The following is a 14,054-nucleotide window of genomic DNA, read 5'->3' on the forward strand; positions in this document are numbered from 1 at the left end:
AAAAAAAAACGTAAAGAAAATTATTTCAATTCAAAATAATTAACAAAAACGACCCATATAACTTTGTTAATAAAAGTCTGCGATTTTTGTTTTTTCTGGTGCAATATAAGTTTCCTACAATTATTTTAGGAAATTACCATCGGAGAATTATATTATAATTAATCTAGTTTTTTTTTCGTCAACTAAAACTTTAATTATGGTAACCTTTTTAGTTGTTTCCTAGTTCTAAATACATCAAAATGTTTATAATAAGTCATTGTTTTGTGATTATTTTATAATGTGACTAGTTAGACAAACTAGTTTCTCTAGTTTAATAAAATGATTTGTTATTCATAAAACTTATAAATGGTGATGTTATTTTATCATTATATAGATAATTCGTTCATATATCAATTTTTAATGTAACCTATTATTAGCAATTTTTAAACAATAGTAATAAAAAATTGGGAGAAAACATTTAATGAAGTAGGAAATGAAATAGCCATGAAAATATATTTATTTTATTTATAGTTTTAAAATTTATTACAGAACTTATTTTTATGTTTATATAACTTAAATATTTTTTCGTTTAAATATGCGGTGTGCCCCATACTAAAAAGTGTTCTGGATCCGCCACTGTGTGTCCGGCACTTGTCGGTCTATTAAATGAGCGTTGACCCAAGAGTGGGTTTGTTTTCGAGGCATAGTAATGGATTTGTCTTTTAGTTGTTTTCTTGCGAGGAGGTCACCAATTTTGATACTATAAATAGTTAAAGCTTGGTCAACAAGGGTCCGTATGTAACAGTAGTTAGTCTTCTTTGGCTTATCTCAGATCGAATCTCAAGGTTTTCTTCCTTGTCCCTAGTTCGGCTTGCTTTCTAACTGGGTTTGTGCGACTATATTGTTGTGGCTTTTGTTTCTTTGGTATCGTTCAAGCTTACTTTCGTTATTGCCAATGCTGATGATGGTTTATCGACGGTGTGTTGTCAATGTTTATAGCAATTCCGGTCTAATTGGTACTCTCCGACGTTTACAGGTTTTATAGGAAAGCTTAGTAGGCTTCTTTGTGGATCAGTGGGACAGTTTTAGTGCTTTGGTTTTTGTTTATTCTTTAGTAAACTATTATGTCTCTCTTGTTTAGGTTTTAGTCTTAGATGATTTCAATGTTTTCACTTTTATTTTTTATTCAATATTGTTCAGTTTCTAATATAAATTCTGATGACAAAGGAAAAAAAAAACCATTGCTAAGTTTAAACCAAGCCTAGAAATTAGAAGTGAACCGATTTGTCTAAACCGAACCGAACCGAGATTTGGGCAAATCGGTTCTGTTTAAATTAATTTACATAACCGATTGGAATTATTTTAATTTTAGTCGGTTAACTGAAATTTTCGGAGTTAACCAAATAAATGAAAACTCGTCTTATATATTTCAAGTCATCATGTCTTCTAATAAAATTTCTTCTTCTCTCGGCAAACAAAAAAATCTTTTTTTTTCTTGTTCTTTTTCTTTTCCTTTCATCTTGATGCATCACCATTATTTTTTCCTTCTTCTTTGAGTAGTCAACATCTTCTTCTAATCTTCTTTGATCCATCATCATTATCTTCTCCTTCTTCTATTTATCACCATAATGTTCTTCTTTTTTTTTCGATTCATCGTCTTTCATAGTCATCATCATCATTATCTTCGCCTTTCACATTAATACTAAGAATTCCACTTTTCAAAACTAGGCTTTAGTGTCGATCCATTGATTTGTAGTAATTTTTTTTTTAACAACTCAGTTGTAAATCTAAATAACCGAGAAACTGAAATAACTGATTCCAAATCGAACTGAACTGAAATCTTAATTGGTTCGATTCGGAACAGTTTTCAATTTCTGAAAAACAAAAACCGAGTAATCCGAATCGAAATACCCGAAAAAACCGAAGTCGCAGGCCTAGTTTAAACTATAGAATCAGAATTTTTTTTGTGCCAGACCAAACCGAATTCAATTTAAACGGATTTTACAGAGTTTCGAGCGGGCCAGACCGGATCAGCCGGATTGACATGCCTAATACGGGTCCGACTGTCGAGTAGTACCTTTAACATGTTGTTACGTTGGATCCATTTAGATGCGAAGATCTGTAAGATCTGATAAAAGGGAAAAAAAAATAGACTTGTTCGAGGTATCTGAAGGAAGAAGAAGAAGGGGGCAGCAGATAACATGTCTGCGATTGTTTGCGGAAAGAGATCTCTGTTCGAGGACTTAGCCGCCGCTTCTCCTCCCGTCTCCAAGAAAATCCGTTGCTTTTCTTCGTCTTCTCCGGCACGTTTTTCTCCTCCGATTCCGCCGTCTTCTTCGCTTTTTCTCGATCATCTCGCCGCGATTTTCTCCGATATGGATAAGCAGGTCGTTTTCCGATCTCCTGCCTCATGATTTGTTTTGCCTATATATATATATTTTTTTTTGTTACTTGAGCGGATGATTTTGTTGAATTTTTCTGATTGGGTGTCTCTCAAATATCGAAATGAAATTGTGCAGACGTGATTATCAGTACTGAACATATCTATAGATGTTTGTGATGGTTGTTGCTCATAAAATTCTTCATATTGGTGTGTGTGATTCTTGATTCGGATTAGTTATATTGTGAAACTTGTTCGAATGATTTTCTTTATCTATTGTCATTTGGGCCAATTAAAGGAACCTATTTTCTGATTTTTGTTTCTTTATTTCTATGGATTTTTTTTCTGATTTTCTGTGTGTGAGATAAGATTTTTGATTTTTGTTGGTAATTAAATTGTTGTCATTTGTGTGTGTTAGATTCTTGAGAGGGCAATCGAGGAATGTGGAGATGATCTTGATTCAGCCATTAGATGTTTGAATCAGCTTCGTTTAGAGTCTGCCAATAAGAAGTCAGACCAATCTCCTCTTGTAATCCAGGAAGCAAATGTGGAAACTCAGCAGCAAGGTAGTTTTGGAATTTTGTGTTATACGTATCTCATATCAATCAGAAAACTCTTAACCCTAGAAATCTTCCTAGTAGTTTCTCTCTTTAACTTATCTACAGATATCTTAAAGTCTTCAACTTTGCTAGATTCGGTGTATTCTGCATAACTCTCAGACACCCTCTACAAATTCTGATTTTTGCAACTGGTCTTTGTCTTCGTAGGATCAGCCAAGGATGAAGTCTTATCATATGGAGAACCAAATGTCTTGAACTTGGAAGGTACAGAGTGGGTCGAGCTTTTTGTTAGGGAAATGACGAATGCGTCTGATATGAAAGACGCCAAAACCCGCGCTGCAAGAGCATTGGAAGCTTTGGAGAAGTCAATCAATGCACGTACTGGTGCTGCAGCAATGCAAAATCTCCAGCAGGTGTTTTATCTATCTTTATTAACAATAACTGTTGTTACCGTAGATGGAATTCTTTTTATGAACATCCCGATTTGCTTTGTTTATCAGGAAAACATGATGCTGAAGCAGCAATTAGAAGCCATTGTACAGGAAAACAGTTTACTAAAACGAGCAGTAGTGACGCAACAGAAAAGGCAGAGAGAATCTGAAGATCAAAGTCAGGAATTGCAGCATTTGAGACAGCTAGTCACTCAATACCAGGAACAGTTGAGAACTCTAGAGGTCTGTATACCTTAGCTTATGCAAATGTTTCTTGTCTTTTTGTTGATATCGTTCAGATCTAAGTATTGTATTGGTTCATCTTTACAGGTAAACAACTATGCTCTGACTCTTCATCTGAAACAAGCTCAGCAGAACAGTTCCATCCCAGGACGGTACCATCCAGACGTCTTTTAATGCTTTGTGGGGCGCACATATATCTCATTTCGTTTCCAGTGTATGTTTCTTTGTTGGTTGTGACTAATTTATATTGATATGAAGTATGGAATCATTGATGAATCACGATAGTTGGGGAACAACGGAGTCTCCGAAGTCAAAACTCTATTTTCTGTTTGTTGTTGTATATATTGGCTTTGAGTCAGGTGATTGGTTCCATAGATATCAGATTTATTTCAATCTGTTAACGAAGACCAGAGAGAGTTCATCTTTTGCTTTTAACTCTTAAGTTGGTCAGATACAACCTTGCCTCTGCTAAAAGTTTTTATTTGATTTCAAAGACTAAAGATTTATATAAAGCCTGGTCTTATACTTGTCGGATCAAAACAATTGCAACTGCAACAACAGTGGTGGAATTGTTAAAATATCTGAAATAACATGTTTTCTCTTTGAATTTGATTTTTTTTTTGTCAAATTCATTCAAATCAAAACATAATGAGAATTTTAAAATTGGATAATTGATTGGTTATACTTCTATATTTCTATGAAATTTGTGAACTATCAAGATATAAAACCGTTAACAACGATGAAAACCCGTTTAAAAACAAATATAAATATGGGTTGACGTAATTCCCTTTCCGTTTTGTCATGTTCCATTATGACCTACACCTATTTTCAAATTCCAATTGCATAAGAGAATTTATTATCAATATGGGACATTCTAGATATAGGACAAATATGCATTTCCAATTGAAAACGGAACGGAAGAGGACGAAAACATAAATTCTCAAACTCCCGTATAGACTGCACATAAATATAATTCATAGTATATTTATATATCATGTTATGATAAAAATATTACAAAATTAATTAAATTCTTTATTCATATTATTTTATTTATGGTTAACCTATATTTGATTACGTTTCTTTGTTCTAGGTTTGAACATGGAGTACGCCGGAAAATATTTTTTTTGTTTTATTGTATTTTTGACTATTTTAGTTTTGTCATATTTTAAATCTTTTAAGTGTTAGTCAGAGCGTTATAGTATTGTTTCTTATTTGACTTGTTATCATTTTTAACTGTTATTAAATTTCAATTTTATTATTTAACAAAGTGAATTGGTAAAAAAAAATTTTGTTTGTAGTAATTTTTATTACTCCATATAGTGATTTTGTTTTACTTTCATCTTTGTTTTTTATATTGAAAATTTTGCACTATAAGCTTTTATTATTAAATTTGTTATATATATATATATATATATATTCTTCAAAGTATACGAAAAATCCATAAGTCCTTAAAATATACTAAAATTTTCATCAAACTTACCTTTTATAAAACTCTACCTTGCTAAATATTTTTTTTTTTCGGATTGAAATATTTTAGCACTCAGATCCACCCACCCACAAATTTTGGTTATATCGAGAGACTTCAAGATGGATTAATTAAGAATGTTACTGAACAAAAATGGGGAAATAAGTAATATATCCACCCACCCGGAATTCTTTGCAATTGAATTTGAATCGCATATTCCTAAAGACATGTTTAGTTGTAGAAAGAGGAGTTTGAAATGAGTGAGCAGCAGAAACATATTGGACCGAACGAGAAACGTCATGACACTCCATTAATGATTCAAAGGTCAGAATTCCAAGATTATACATGTACTTTGCAATTGAGGGTTACGTAAGAATTTTAAGCATGTACTCTCAAATATTGTTAAACAATGTAGATGGCAGGATTTCATGTGTCTTATACTAATCGTTTTTTTTATTTGCCTTTGTTTGACATGTCCAATTATCAATGTTTTCAGTTTTTGTTATGTACAAAATTAAAAAAAAAAAAAACTGATATAACATAGAAGCTAGAGCTAGAAAAACAAGAGATACGAATAACAATAGATTGTTGTAAATTACTTAAGATGGATCTCCATAACCGGCCTATTCATATGTCTAAGTCCACAATGTCAATCGGCCTCCTACACTTATTCTAAGTCGGTTTAGGAAACTCATTGTATTAGGGCTTTATCCTTTACTATATAATGTACTTATTCGACAGAATTAATAATAATAAGAAGAGAATACAACCTCTAAGTTTCTCTACTTTCGTAACACGTTATCAACACGAGTTTGTCCTAAGGTTTAGGGTATTTAGGGTTTATAGCTTTAGGATTTTAGATTTGTTGATTGTGTAATTGTAGATTTTAGGGTTCAAGTATAATTAGTGGATCAGATTCGATATATGTGTCTAATGAGTTTGATTGTTTACCTTACACTGTTTGGGATTGACTGGAATTGATCTAGGAGCTAAAGATTTCGGATATACCTTAAGTTTATTTGAAGGTTATGGCCAGGCCCATATACTTTTACCTAATGGCATACATCTTGAAATAAGTGATGTCTTATATTCACCTAACTCAAAGAGGAGCTTATTGAGTTTCAAAGATATTCGTTTGAATGGTTTCCATGTTGAAACTAAGGGTGAAGGGAACCAAGAGTTCCTACATATTACTGAAATCACCCAAGGCCATAAGAAAATCTTAGAGACTATACCCGCATTATCAACTGGTCTTTACCATGCTAAAATTAATATGATAGAGGCTAATATGGCAATGAACAAGATGTTCAATGAACAATTCACTCTATGGCATGACCGGCTTGGCCATCCGGGTTCTAACATGATGCGTAAGCTGATATTAAATTCAAATGGGCACACTCTTAAAGAGAGACGAGTTATCCCTAAGAATCTCACGTGTGTAGCATGTGCACAAGGGAAACTCATTATAAGGCCATCACAAGTAAAAGTCACTAAAGAGACTTTAAAATTTCTGGAAAGAATAGAAAGAGATATATCTGGACCAATACACCCACCATGTGGGACGTTTAGATATTTTATGGTCTTCATTGATGTATCGACCAGATGGTCGCATGTTTGCGTATTATCCACTAGAAACCTTGCGTTTGCTAGATTGTTGGCCAGATCATACGTCTCCGAGCCCATTTTCCAGATTTTCCACTTAAGACTATACGTCTAGATAATGCTGGTGAATTTACATCCAAAGCGTTTAATGATTATTGTATGTCCATGGGGGTAAGTGTGGAACATCCCGTGGCACATGTACATACACCGAACGGATTAGCTGAATCCTTCATTAAAAGAATTCTATTAATTGCTCGACCATTACTCATGAGGTCGAAGCTTCCTGTGTCGGCCTGGGGAGACGCAATATTACATGCAACAGAGCTCATACGCATCAGGACATCTAGTGAGCATAAATATTCATCATCCCAATTATTAACGGGTCATGAGCCAGACATATCCCATCTAAAAACATTCGGGTGTGCCGTTTATGTACCTAATGCTCCACCACAGAGAACAATGATGGGACCTCAAAGGAGGATGGGAATATATGTTGGATATGATTCTCCCACTATTATTAAGTATCTAGAGCCAACTACGGGTGATTTATTCAAGGCTAGATACGCGGATTGTCAGTATGCTGAATCTAAATTTCCTACATTGGGTGGAGAGACAAACAAGCTGGTCAAAGAAATATCATGGAATCAAACATCCTTAAATTAGCAAGATCCTCAGACTCTAGCATGTGAGGCAGAGGTCCAAAAGATTATACATTTACAAAAGCTAGCTAATCAATTGCCAGGTTCCTTTGTTGACCCAAAGAAAGTGACAAAATCGTACATACCAGCTTGTAATGCAGCAGTACGTATTGATGTTTAAAAGGAACACAATCAAGTTGCTATAGAGTCTAAGGCACGTTTGAAATGTGGTAGACCAATAGGTTCCAAAGATAAAAACCCTCGGAAAGCTAAGAAAGGTGCAAATAAAACCGAGGTTAAGGAAACCATTGACATGGCCGCGGCAAATCCTAAGGTATCTGAATGAGGTTTGGGACGCTGAACCTCAATGTCGTGAAGGTATTGATAATAATGAGATCTCAATATATTATATCATGTCTGGAATTCAATGGAACCGAAAAGATGTTGACATTGATGAAATATTTGCATATAAGGTAGCACTTGAAATAAATGAGGATCATGAACCCACGTCTATATTAGAGTGCACTCAAAAAAAATGATTGGTTAAAATGGAAAGAAGCCATTTATGTGTAGTTGAATTCATTAAAGAAAAGGAATGTGTTTGGTCCGATCTTAAGGACACCATTCGATATAAAGCCAGTGGGACACAAATGGGTCTTTGTAAGGAAGGGAAATGAGAATAATGAAATCGTGAGATATAAGGCACGACTTGTAGCACAAGGATTCTCACAAAGACCATGAATAGATTATGAGGAGACATACTCCCCTGTGATGGATGCAACAAATTTTATTTTTTAATAAGTCTGGCTATAAGAGAAAAACATGATTTGCGGCTAATGGATGTAGTGACCGCATATTTATATGGTCCAATGGATAATGAGATTTATATGAGATTACAAGAGGGTATTGAGCTCAATGATAAGAGTGGTTCTCGAGAAAAATACTGCATAAGGCTAAACAAATCCCTTTATGGACTGAAACAAAGTGGGCGTATATGGTGCAATAGATTGAGTGAGTACCTATAGCCAAAGAAGGCTATAAGAATGATCCCATCAGTCAATGTGTTTTTATAAAGAAGTTTGCAAACACAGGGTTTGTAATCATAGCAGTATATGTGGATGATTTGAATATCCTAGGAACCTCTGGGAAATCGTCCAAACAGTTGAATATCTCAAGAAAGAGTTTGAAATGAAAGACCTAGGTAAAACTAAGTTCTGTTTAGGATTGCAGCTTGAGTACATAAATGATGGAATCCTTGTGCATCAAATGGCATATACTGAAAATGTAGTCAAGAGGTTTAATATGGACCAAGCTCACCCATTGCCTAGCCCAATGGTTGTGAGAAGTTTAAATTTGGATAGTGATCCATTCGGTCCAAAGAAGGACGATGAAGAAGTTCTCGGTCTGGAAGTGCCATACCTCAGTGCTATAGCAGGTTTAATGTTCTTGGCTAGCCACACTAGACCAGACATTTTTTTGCCGTGAACCTCCTAGCAAGATTTAGTTCTTTTCTGACCCGAAGGCACTGGAGCGGTATCAAACATATATTGCATTACCTACAAGGAACGCTTGATTTGGGTTTATTTTATACTCACCATAACAAATAAGGTTTAGTTGGTTTTGCTAATGCAGGTTATTTATCAGATCCACATAATGCTAGGTCTCAAACCGGCTACGTATTTACACACGGTGGTACAACAATTTTATGGCGTTCAATGAAGCAGACCATTGCGGCGACATCATCTAATCATGCAGAGATTTTGTCTATGCATGAGGCCAGCCATGAGTATGTATGGTTGAGGTTGATGCAAGTTCCATCTTGCAAGTTCCATCTTGCAACAATTCAGCCGATCTCACCAAGTCATTACCGACATCGACATTCTAGAAGCTCACACACCATATTGGGATGCAGAGACTCAAGGACTTTTAGTGATGCTTAGAACAAGGGGAGTAATACGTGATGTACTCTTTTTCCTTCACCATGGTTTTGTCCCAATGGGTTTTTCTGGTAAAGTTTTAATGAGACAGCATCCCCAAGCGTATTACGGTGATCTCGTAGCATTTGCACGGTTATGTCATCCAAGGGGGAGTGTTGTAAATCACTTAGGATGGATCTCCATAACTGGCTCATTCATATGTAAGTCCACAAGGCCCATCGGCCTCCTACACTTATTCTAAGTCGGTTTCGGAAACCCATTGTATTAGGGCTTTATCCTTTACTATATAATGTACTTATTCGATTGAATCAATAATAAGAAGAAGAGAATACAACCTCTAAGTTTCTCTACTTTCATAACATAGATGACCACTTCTCCATTATTTCTTCTAAAACTCATTGTGCTATTAGTTCTAAATTTCTAAATTACAGGTACATAAAGAGACATGATGACCAAAAAATATGTATTTGCTTGATGAGCCTCAAAGTTGAGTAAAGATTGGTATTTATAAAGAAGATAGGCGTCGAATTTACTGTTGAGGTGATCTCATAATATCTTAGAAAGTTAAATATACGATTAAGAGAAAATATTTTTTTAGCTCAATCAAAATGATAAAATTTTATATCGGTTTGGACTTATAAAAGAATGGTTAGGATTTAGATTTTACAATTAAACAAAATTATATATCGGTTTGGTTTTATAAAAGAGTGGTTAGGGTTTAGATTTTACAGTTTAACGAAATTATATATCATTTTGGGTTTACCAAAGAGTGGTTAGGGTTTAGGGTTTAGATTTTACAATTAAATAAAATTATATGTCGGTTTAGGTTTATAAAAAATGGTTAGGATTTAGGGTTTAGGGTTTAGGGTTTAGATTTTACAATTAGACAAAATTATATGTCGGTTTTGGGTTTAAGAAATGTTAGGGTTTCTATTTTACAATTAAACAAAATTATTTGTCGGTTTAGGTTTATAAAAAATTGTTAGAGTTTAGATGTTATAATTAAAAACTATAATATAATGGTAAAATTAATAATTTTAGTATTGATTGATTTACAGAAGTTGTTTCCTTCATTAAATATTTGTCTCCTTAACTAAGAGGGGTGAATAAGAGAGGTTCACCCCTAGGGATGAACCCAAGAATTGTCTTTTAATTATTTCCTAATCCGACGCTTTTTTTGTTTTCAATTTTGTTAGGTAACTAATCCAAAGATTAAGCATTAAAATTAGGATTTGCGTCCTTCCCAACCTAGATCCGAAGGGGTTATCCATGATTCGGATAGCTTTATATATGGTCGCTTAAATTTTTTAGTTTTTAGCACTTAATTACCTTTTTTTTATTGCTCATCATTTTTTTTATTTCAGAGGGTATTGAATGGAATTCTGCATTTTTCATTTATGTTTTACTCCTAAGTGTGTTCCCCAAATAATAGTATAAATTTATATATCATAGAACCAATAACACATAATTAAAATACATTGAAGTAGAGAAAGATTTAGAATGCATTGAAGCGGACAAAAATCTTGACTCTACAACATAATATAGAAATCTTTTGTTTAATAATTTATTTGTTATAATTTAAACAAGTTATTTGGTTTTTTTTTGTCAATTACACCTTAATTAATAGGACAAATTTATATGACCAATTTGCTGCATAATAATTTTTTTTTAAAAAATCAACAAAGAATATAGACCATAAAAATCTGATCCGATCCGAACCGAAAATTTAGAAAAATCCAAACGGATTCTAAGTTTCAAGATCCGAAAATCCTAATCCGAACCGAAATCCGAATGGAGATCCGAACATGCCCAAAATATAATTATATAGTAATAATATCTTAGTAATACTTATACTTGTAATAACTTAGGTGTCTAAAAGTTTAAATTTTTAGATATTTTAAATATTTTCATGTATTACAACTACTTTTTGAGTATATTTAGGTAACAAATTACTTGTAAGTTTTAGATATTTTTATTTTTTCAAGTCGTTTCAATATATTTGGAAACAAAATTTTGAATTTTTGAGTACTTTGGGTAACCTAATCCGAACCCAAAAAATCCGATCTGAATCAGATCCGAATCCGAAATTTGAAAATATGCGAATGGATTTTAGAATTAGAAATTCGGAAAATCCGGACCCAAAAAATCCGATCCGAATCCGATCCAAATATCCAAACGCCCAAGGGAATAGACCAAAACAAAAGATATTAAGAAACTAATCATTGACCAATGTAAAAAGACCAGAGAGGGCAGCGGTGAACGACACCTGCTGGATAAAAAAGCTTATATGATTCTTCCAAAGAATCGACACCTTCAAGTTGGTAGATAGAGACACTTTGATTCTAAAGACGACGAAGCCTCAAGAATAAGGATGATGAAATGAATGGTCACACATGAATTGCGGAAAAGCTCTTGATATACAGTTTAATCTCTCAGCATCGCACAAAGTAGATCGGGTTTGTTGACTGTTGGAATCACACCAAGCAGTCGGTTTTGATTGTTGGAATCACAACAAGCAATCGGTTTTGTTCATAAAAAAACAGAAGAGAATCACTCTCACAAAAGAAAAGGTTTTTATAAAAAGTTGGTTTATTATTTCAATGCTCTTACATGAGTTTATATAGGAAAATAAACTTGGTAACAAAGCCAAATATTAACTATTATTGAAACTAAAAACAATAAAGATAGATAGTTGAACGAAGACCCAATTTTTAGTGTTTCCCTTCCCAAAATGAAGAGAATCACTCTATTTTCATCCCTCCTCTTTGACCACAAAATAAAGTGATTATGTTGGGCTTTCTTTGGATTTGAATTAGGCTCAAAATGGACTGGACTTAATAGACATCATCTCCAATAGACTGTGTGATTGGTCGAGTGATTGGTCGAGTGGGTTTCTACGAAGAACAAAAGCAATTTAACAACTTAAACAGAACATAATGCAATAAACAAGACTAAATGTGATAATAGACAATCAAATAACAAAGTAGGCTTCTAGAGATGGATTCATGGGATGGTTGTTGGACTGTGGCTATCTAGACTAGTTAAAAAACCTCAAACAAACTTGAGCTATCCCTATACAATGATCTTAATATCTCACTAATCTGCTCTCTTGACAGAAGTGATCAAGTCACAGTAAAATTCTAACCTAACTCTCATTGGTGAAACCATACTGAACATGCATTAAGAACCAGACCATTATTTGTCAAAAACCACCATGTGCAACCAATCTCTTGGGACAAGCACAGTAATCTCCAGTATTAGCTTTATCTAACAACCCTAACATTGGTGTGATGCAGAGAAGCTTAAGATCTACCCTTACCCTCTCAGATATAAGAATAGCATAGAGTTCACCTAACCCAGAAGAGATATTTAATCAAACAAGCTTAACTAGTCTAACAACCACAGCCCTAAACATCCTAATCCATCTCCAGAATCCCAGAAAATGATGAAACAAACATGATGAGCAAGATGAGATGATGAACAACAACTTAATATAAAGAAGCAAACTCAGATTCTCAATACACTGAAAGTTATGAAACAAATCAAGTATTGAAATCTAAGAAAAACAGTAAATAAAAGATGCAAAATAGTAAATACATGCTAAAAACCCTTAAGGGGTAAGAACTAGGTTTTTTGGTGGCTACAGAGACTTTTCTGCCTAAAAGAGTATATTGGACGGCCATGGGGTACAAAGCATATATATAGTGAGGGAAGGAAGCCCTGATTTGGCTATCAGACAAAATAGAAAGTTAGCTCGATGTACTCGACCAAAAGTGGTCGAGTGGCCATGGTCGAGTGGGTTTCTTCTGCTTCCCATCGGTAAAGTTCTGAGTACCACACGGTCGAGTCCACGAGAGTCATATGGTCGAGTGCTTCAGACACGGACGGTCGAGTGCATGGTCGAATAGAGGGTCGAGTGCTTCATGTTTTGTTGGCTTTCTCCTTGATTTAACTCCTATCCGCTTCAATGATTGCACTCTTCTCATCCCAGATGATATTTCCATGCTTCTTGAGTCCAATTCACCTGTTTAAACAAGAAACAATGCAAATGCAATGCAAATCCTACTATAATGTACAAACAGTCCTTAAACTATATAAGTGACAAAATAAGCGAATAAAACATGTAAAAGATGTGAATAAACTATGGTTAAATATGGTAAAATATATACATATCAACTCCCCCAAACTTAGTCTTTGCTTGCCCTCAAGCAAACCAACAAGACATAAGAAGGAAGAGAGGTTTGAAAGTGGAATCTCAGAACCTTAAACATGTCAATAGACTAGCTAGAATCAATGTCCAAGTTACTAGTATTATGATGCAAGGTGAATGAGCTATACTTAAAGATTTTAGACAAGCCTTTCACAACCTTAACTGAATCCAGCCTTAGACTTCCACATGCATTCAAATCAGTCATTTCCTTTAACATTCATTAAACAAGACCATGAATCAGATTATGCAATTTTTCAACTCATTTGGCTTGGTAATAAGGGTTAAGAGACAAAAATGGTCTCTCTTTTGAGTGGGGCTTATCATTTATAAGGTTTCTCTCACAAAAAGTGAATTGAGCTTTAGAAGAAGGCTAAAGGTAAGATCACTTTGACACATACAAGAACAGAACCTTGTCTACCCAAAGGTACCCAAAGTGTTTGTTCCTATCATTCTAGTCCCATAATGTCCTAGTTCTACCCTTTAACTTCTTCTTTTCTCTTTTACCCTTTTCTCTTTTCTATTTTTAAGTCTTAGGAGAGGTTTCTTACTTAGTTTCTCTAGTGGAATGGAGGTTTCTTTCTTATTTGCTAAGGCTGTTTCTCTTACTTG

General features: G+C 34.2%; 1 protein-coding gene across 2 annotated transcripts; it reads left to right on the forward strand.

The window, feature by feature from the left end:
• The first annotated feature begins 1,415 nt into the window (after nt 1-1,415).
• On the forward strand, nt 1,416-3,951 carry LOC104719211 (uncharacterized). Of its 2 annotated transcripts, none has more exons than XM_010437072.3 (5): nt 1,416-2,366; nt 2,778-2,925; nt 3,127-3,332; nt 3,420-3,593; nt 3,681-3,951. In XM_010437072.3, exons 1-5 carry the CDS (start codon nt 2,181-2,183, stop codon nt 3,765-3,767), a joined length of 801 nt encoding a protein of 266 aa, XP_010435374.1. In that variant the 5' UTR covers nt 1,416-2,180; the 3' UTR covers nt 3,768-3,951. The 2 variants fall into 2 exon arrangements, with proteins under 2 accessions (XP_010435374.1, XP_010435375.1); XM_010437073.3 differs by having other exon boundaries at nt 1,438-2,366; nt 3,133-3,332.
• Nucleotides 3,952-14,054: the final 10,103 nt, after the last annotated feature.

The sequence above is a fragment of the Camelina sativa genome, chromosome 10 (assembly GCF_030686135.1).
Source record: "Camelina sativa cultivar CO46 ecotype springtype chromosome 10, ASM3068613v1".
Classification (NCBI taxonomy): domain Eukaryota; kingdom Viridiplantae; phylum Streptophyta; class Magnoliopsida; order Brassicales; family Brassicaceae; genus Camelina; species Camelina sativa.

Bases quoted from the DNA above. Each gene is read 5' to 3' on its own strand.
- LOC104719211 (XM_010437072.3), top strand. From the start codon at position 2,181: ATGTCTGCGATTGTTTGCGGAAAGAGATCTCTGTTCGAGGACTTAGCC. The intron at 2,367-2,777 runs GTCGTTTTCCGA...TGTGTGTGTTAG, and splicing joins TCTCCGATATGGATAAGCAG to ATTCTTGAGAGGGCAATCGA. The intron at 3,594-3,680 runs GTCTGTATACCT...TCATCTTTACAG, and splicing joins AACAGTTGAGAACTCTAGAG to GTAAACAACTATGCTCTGAC.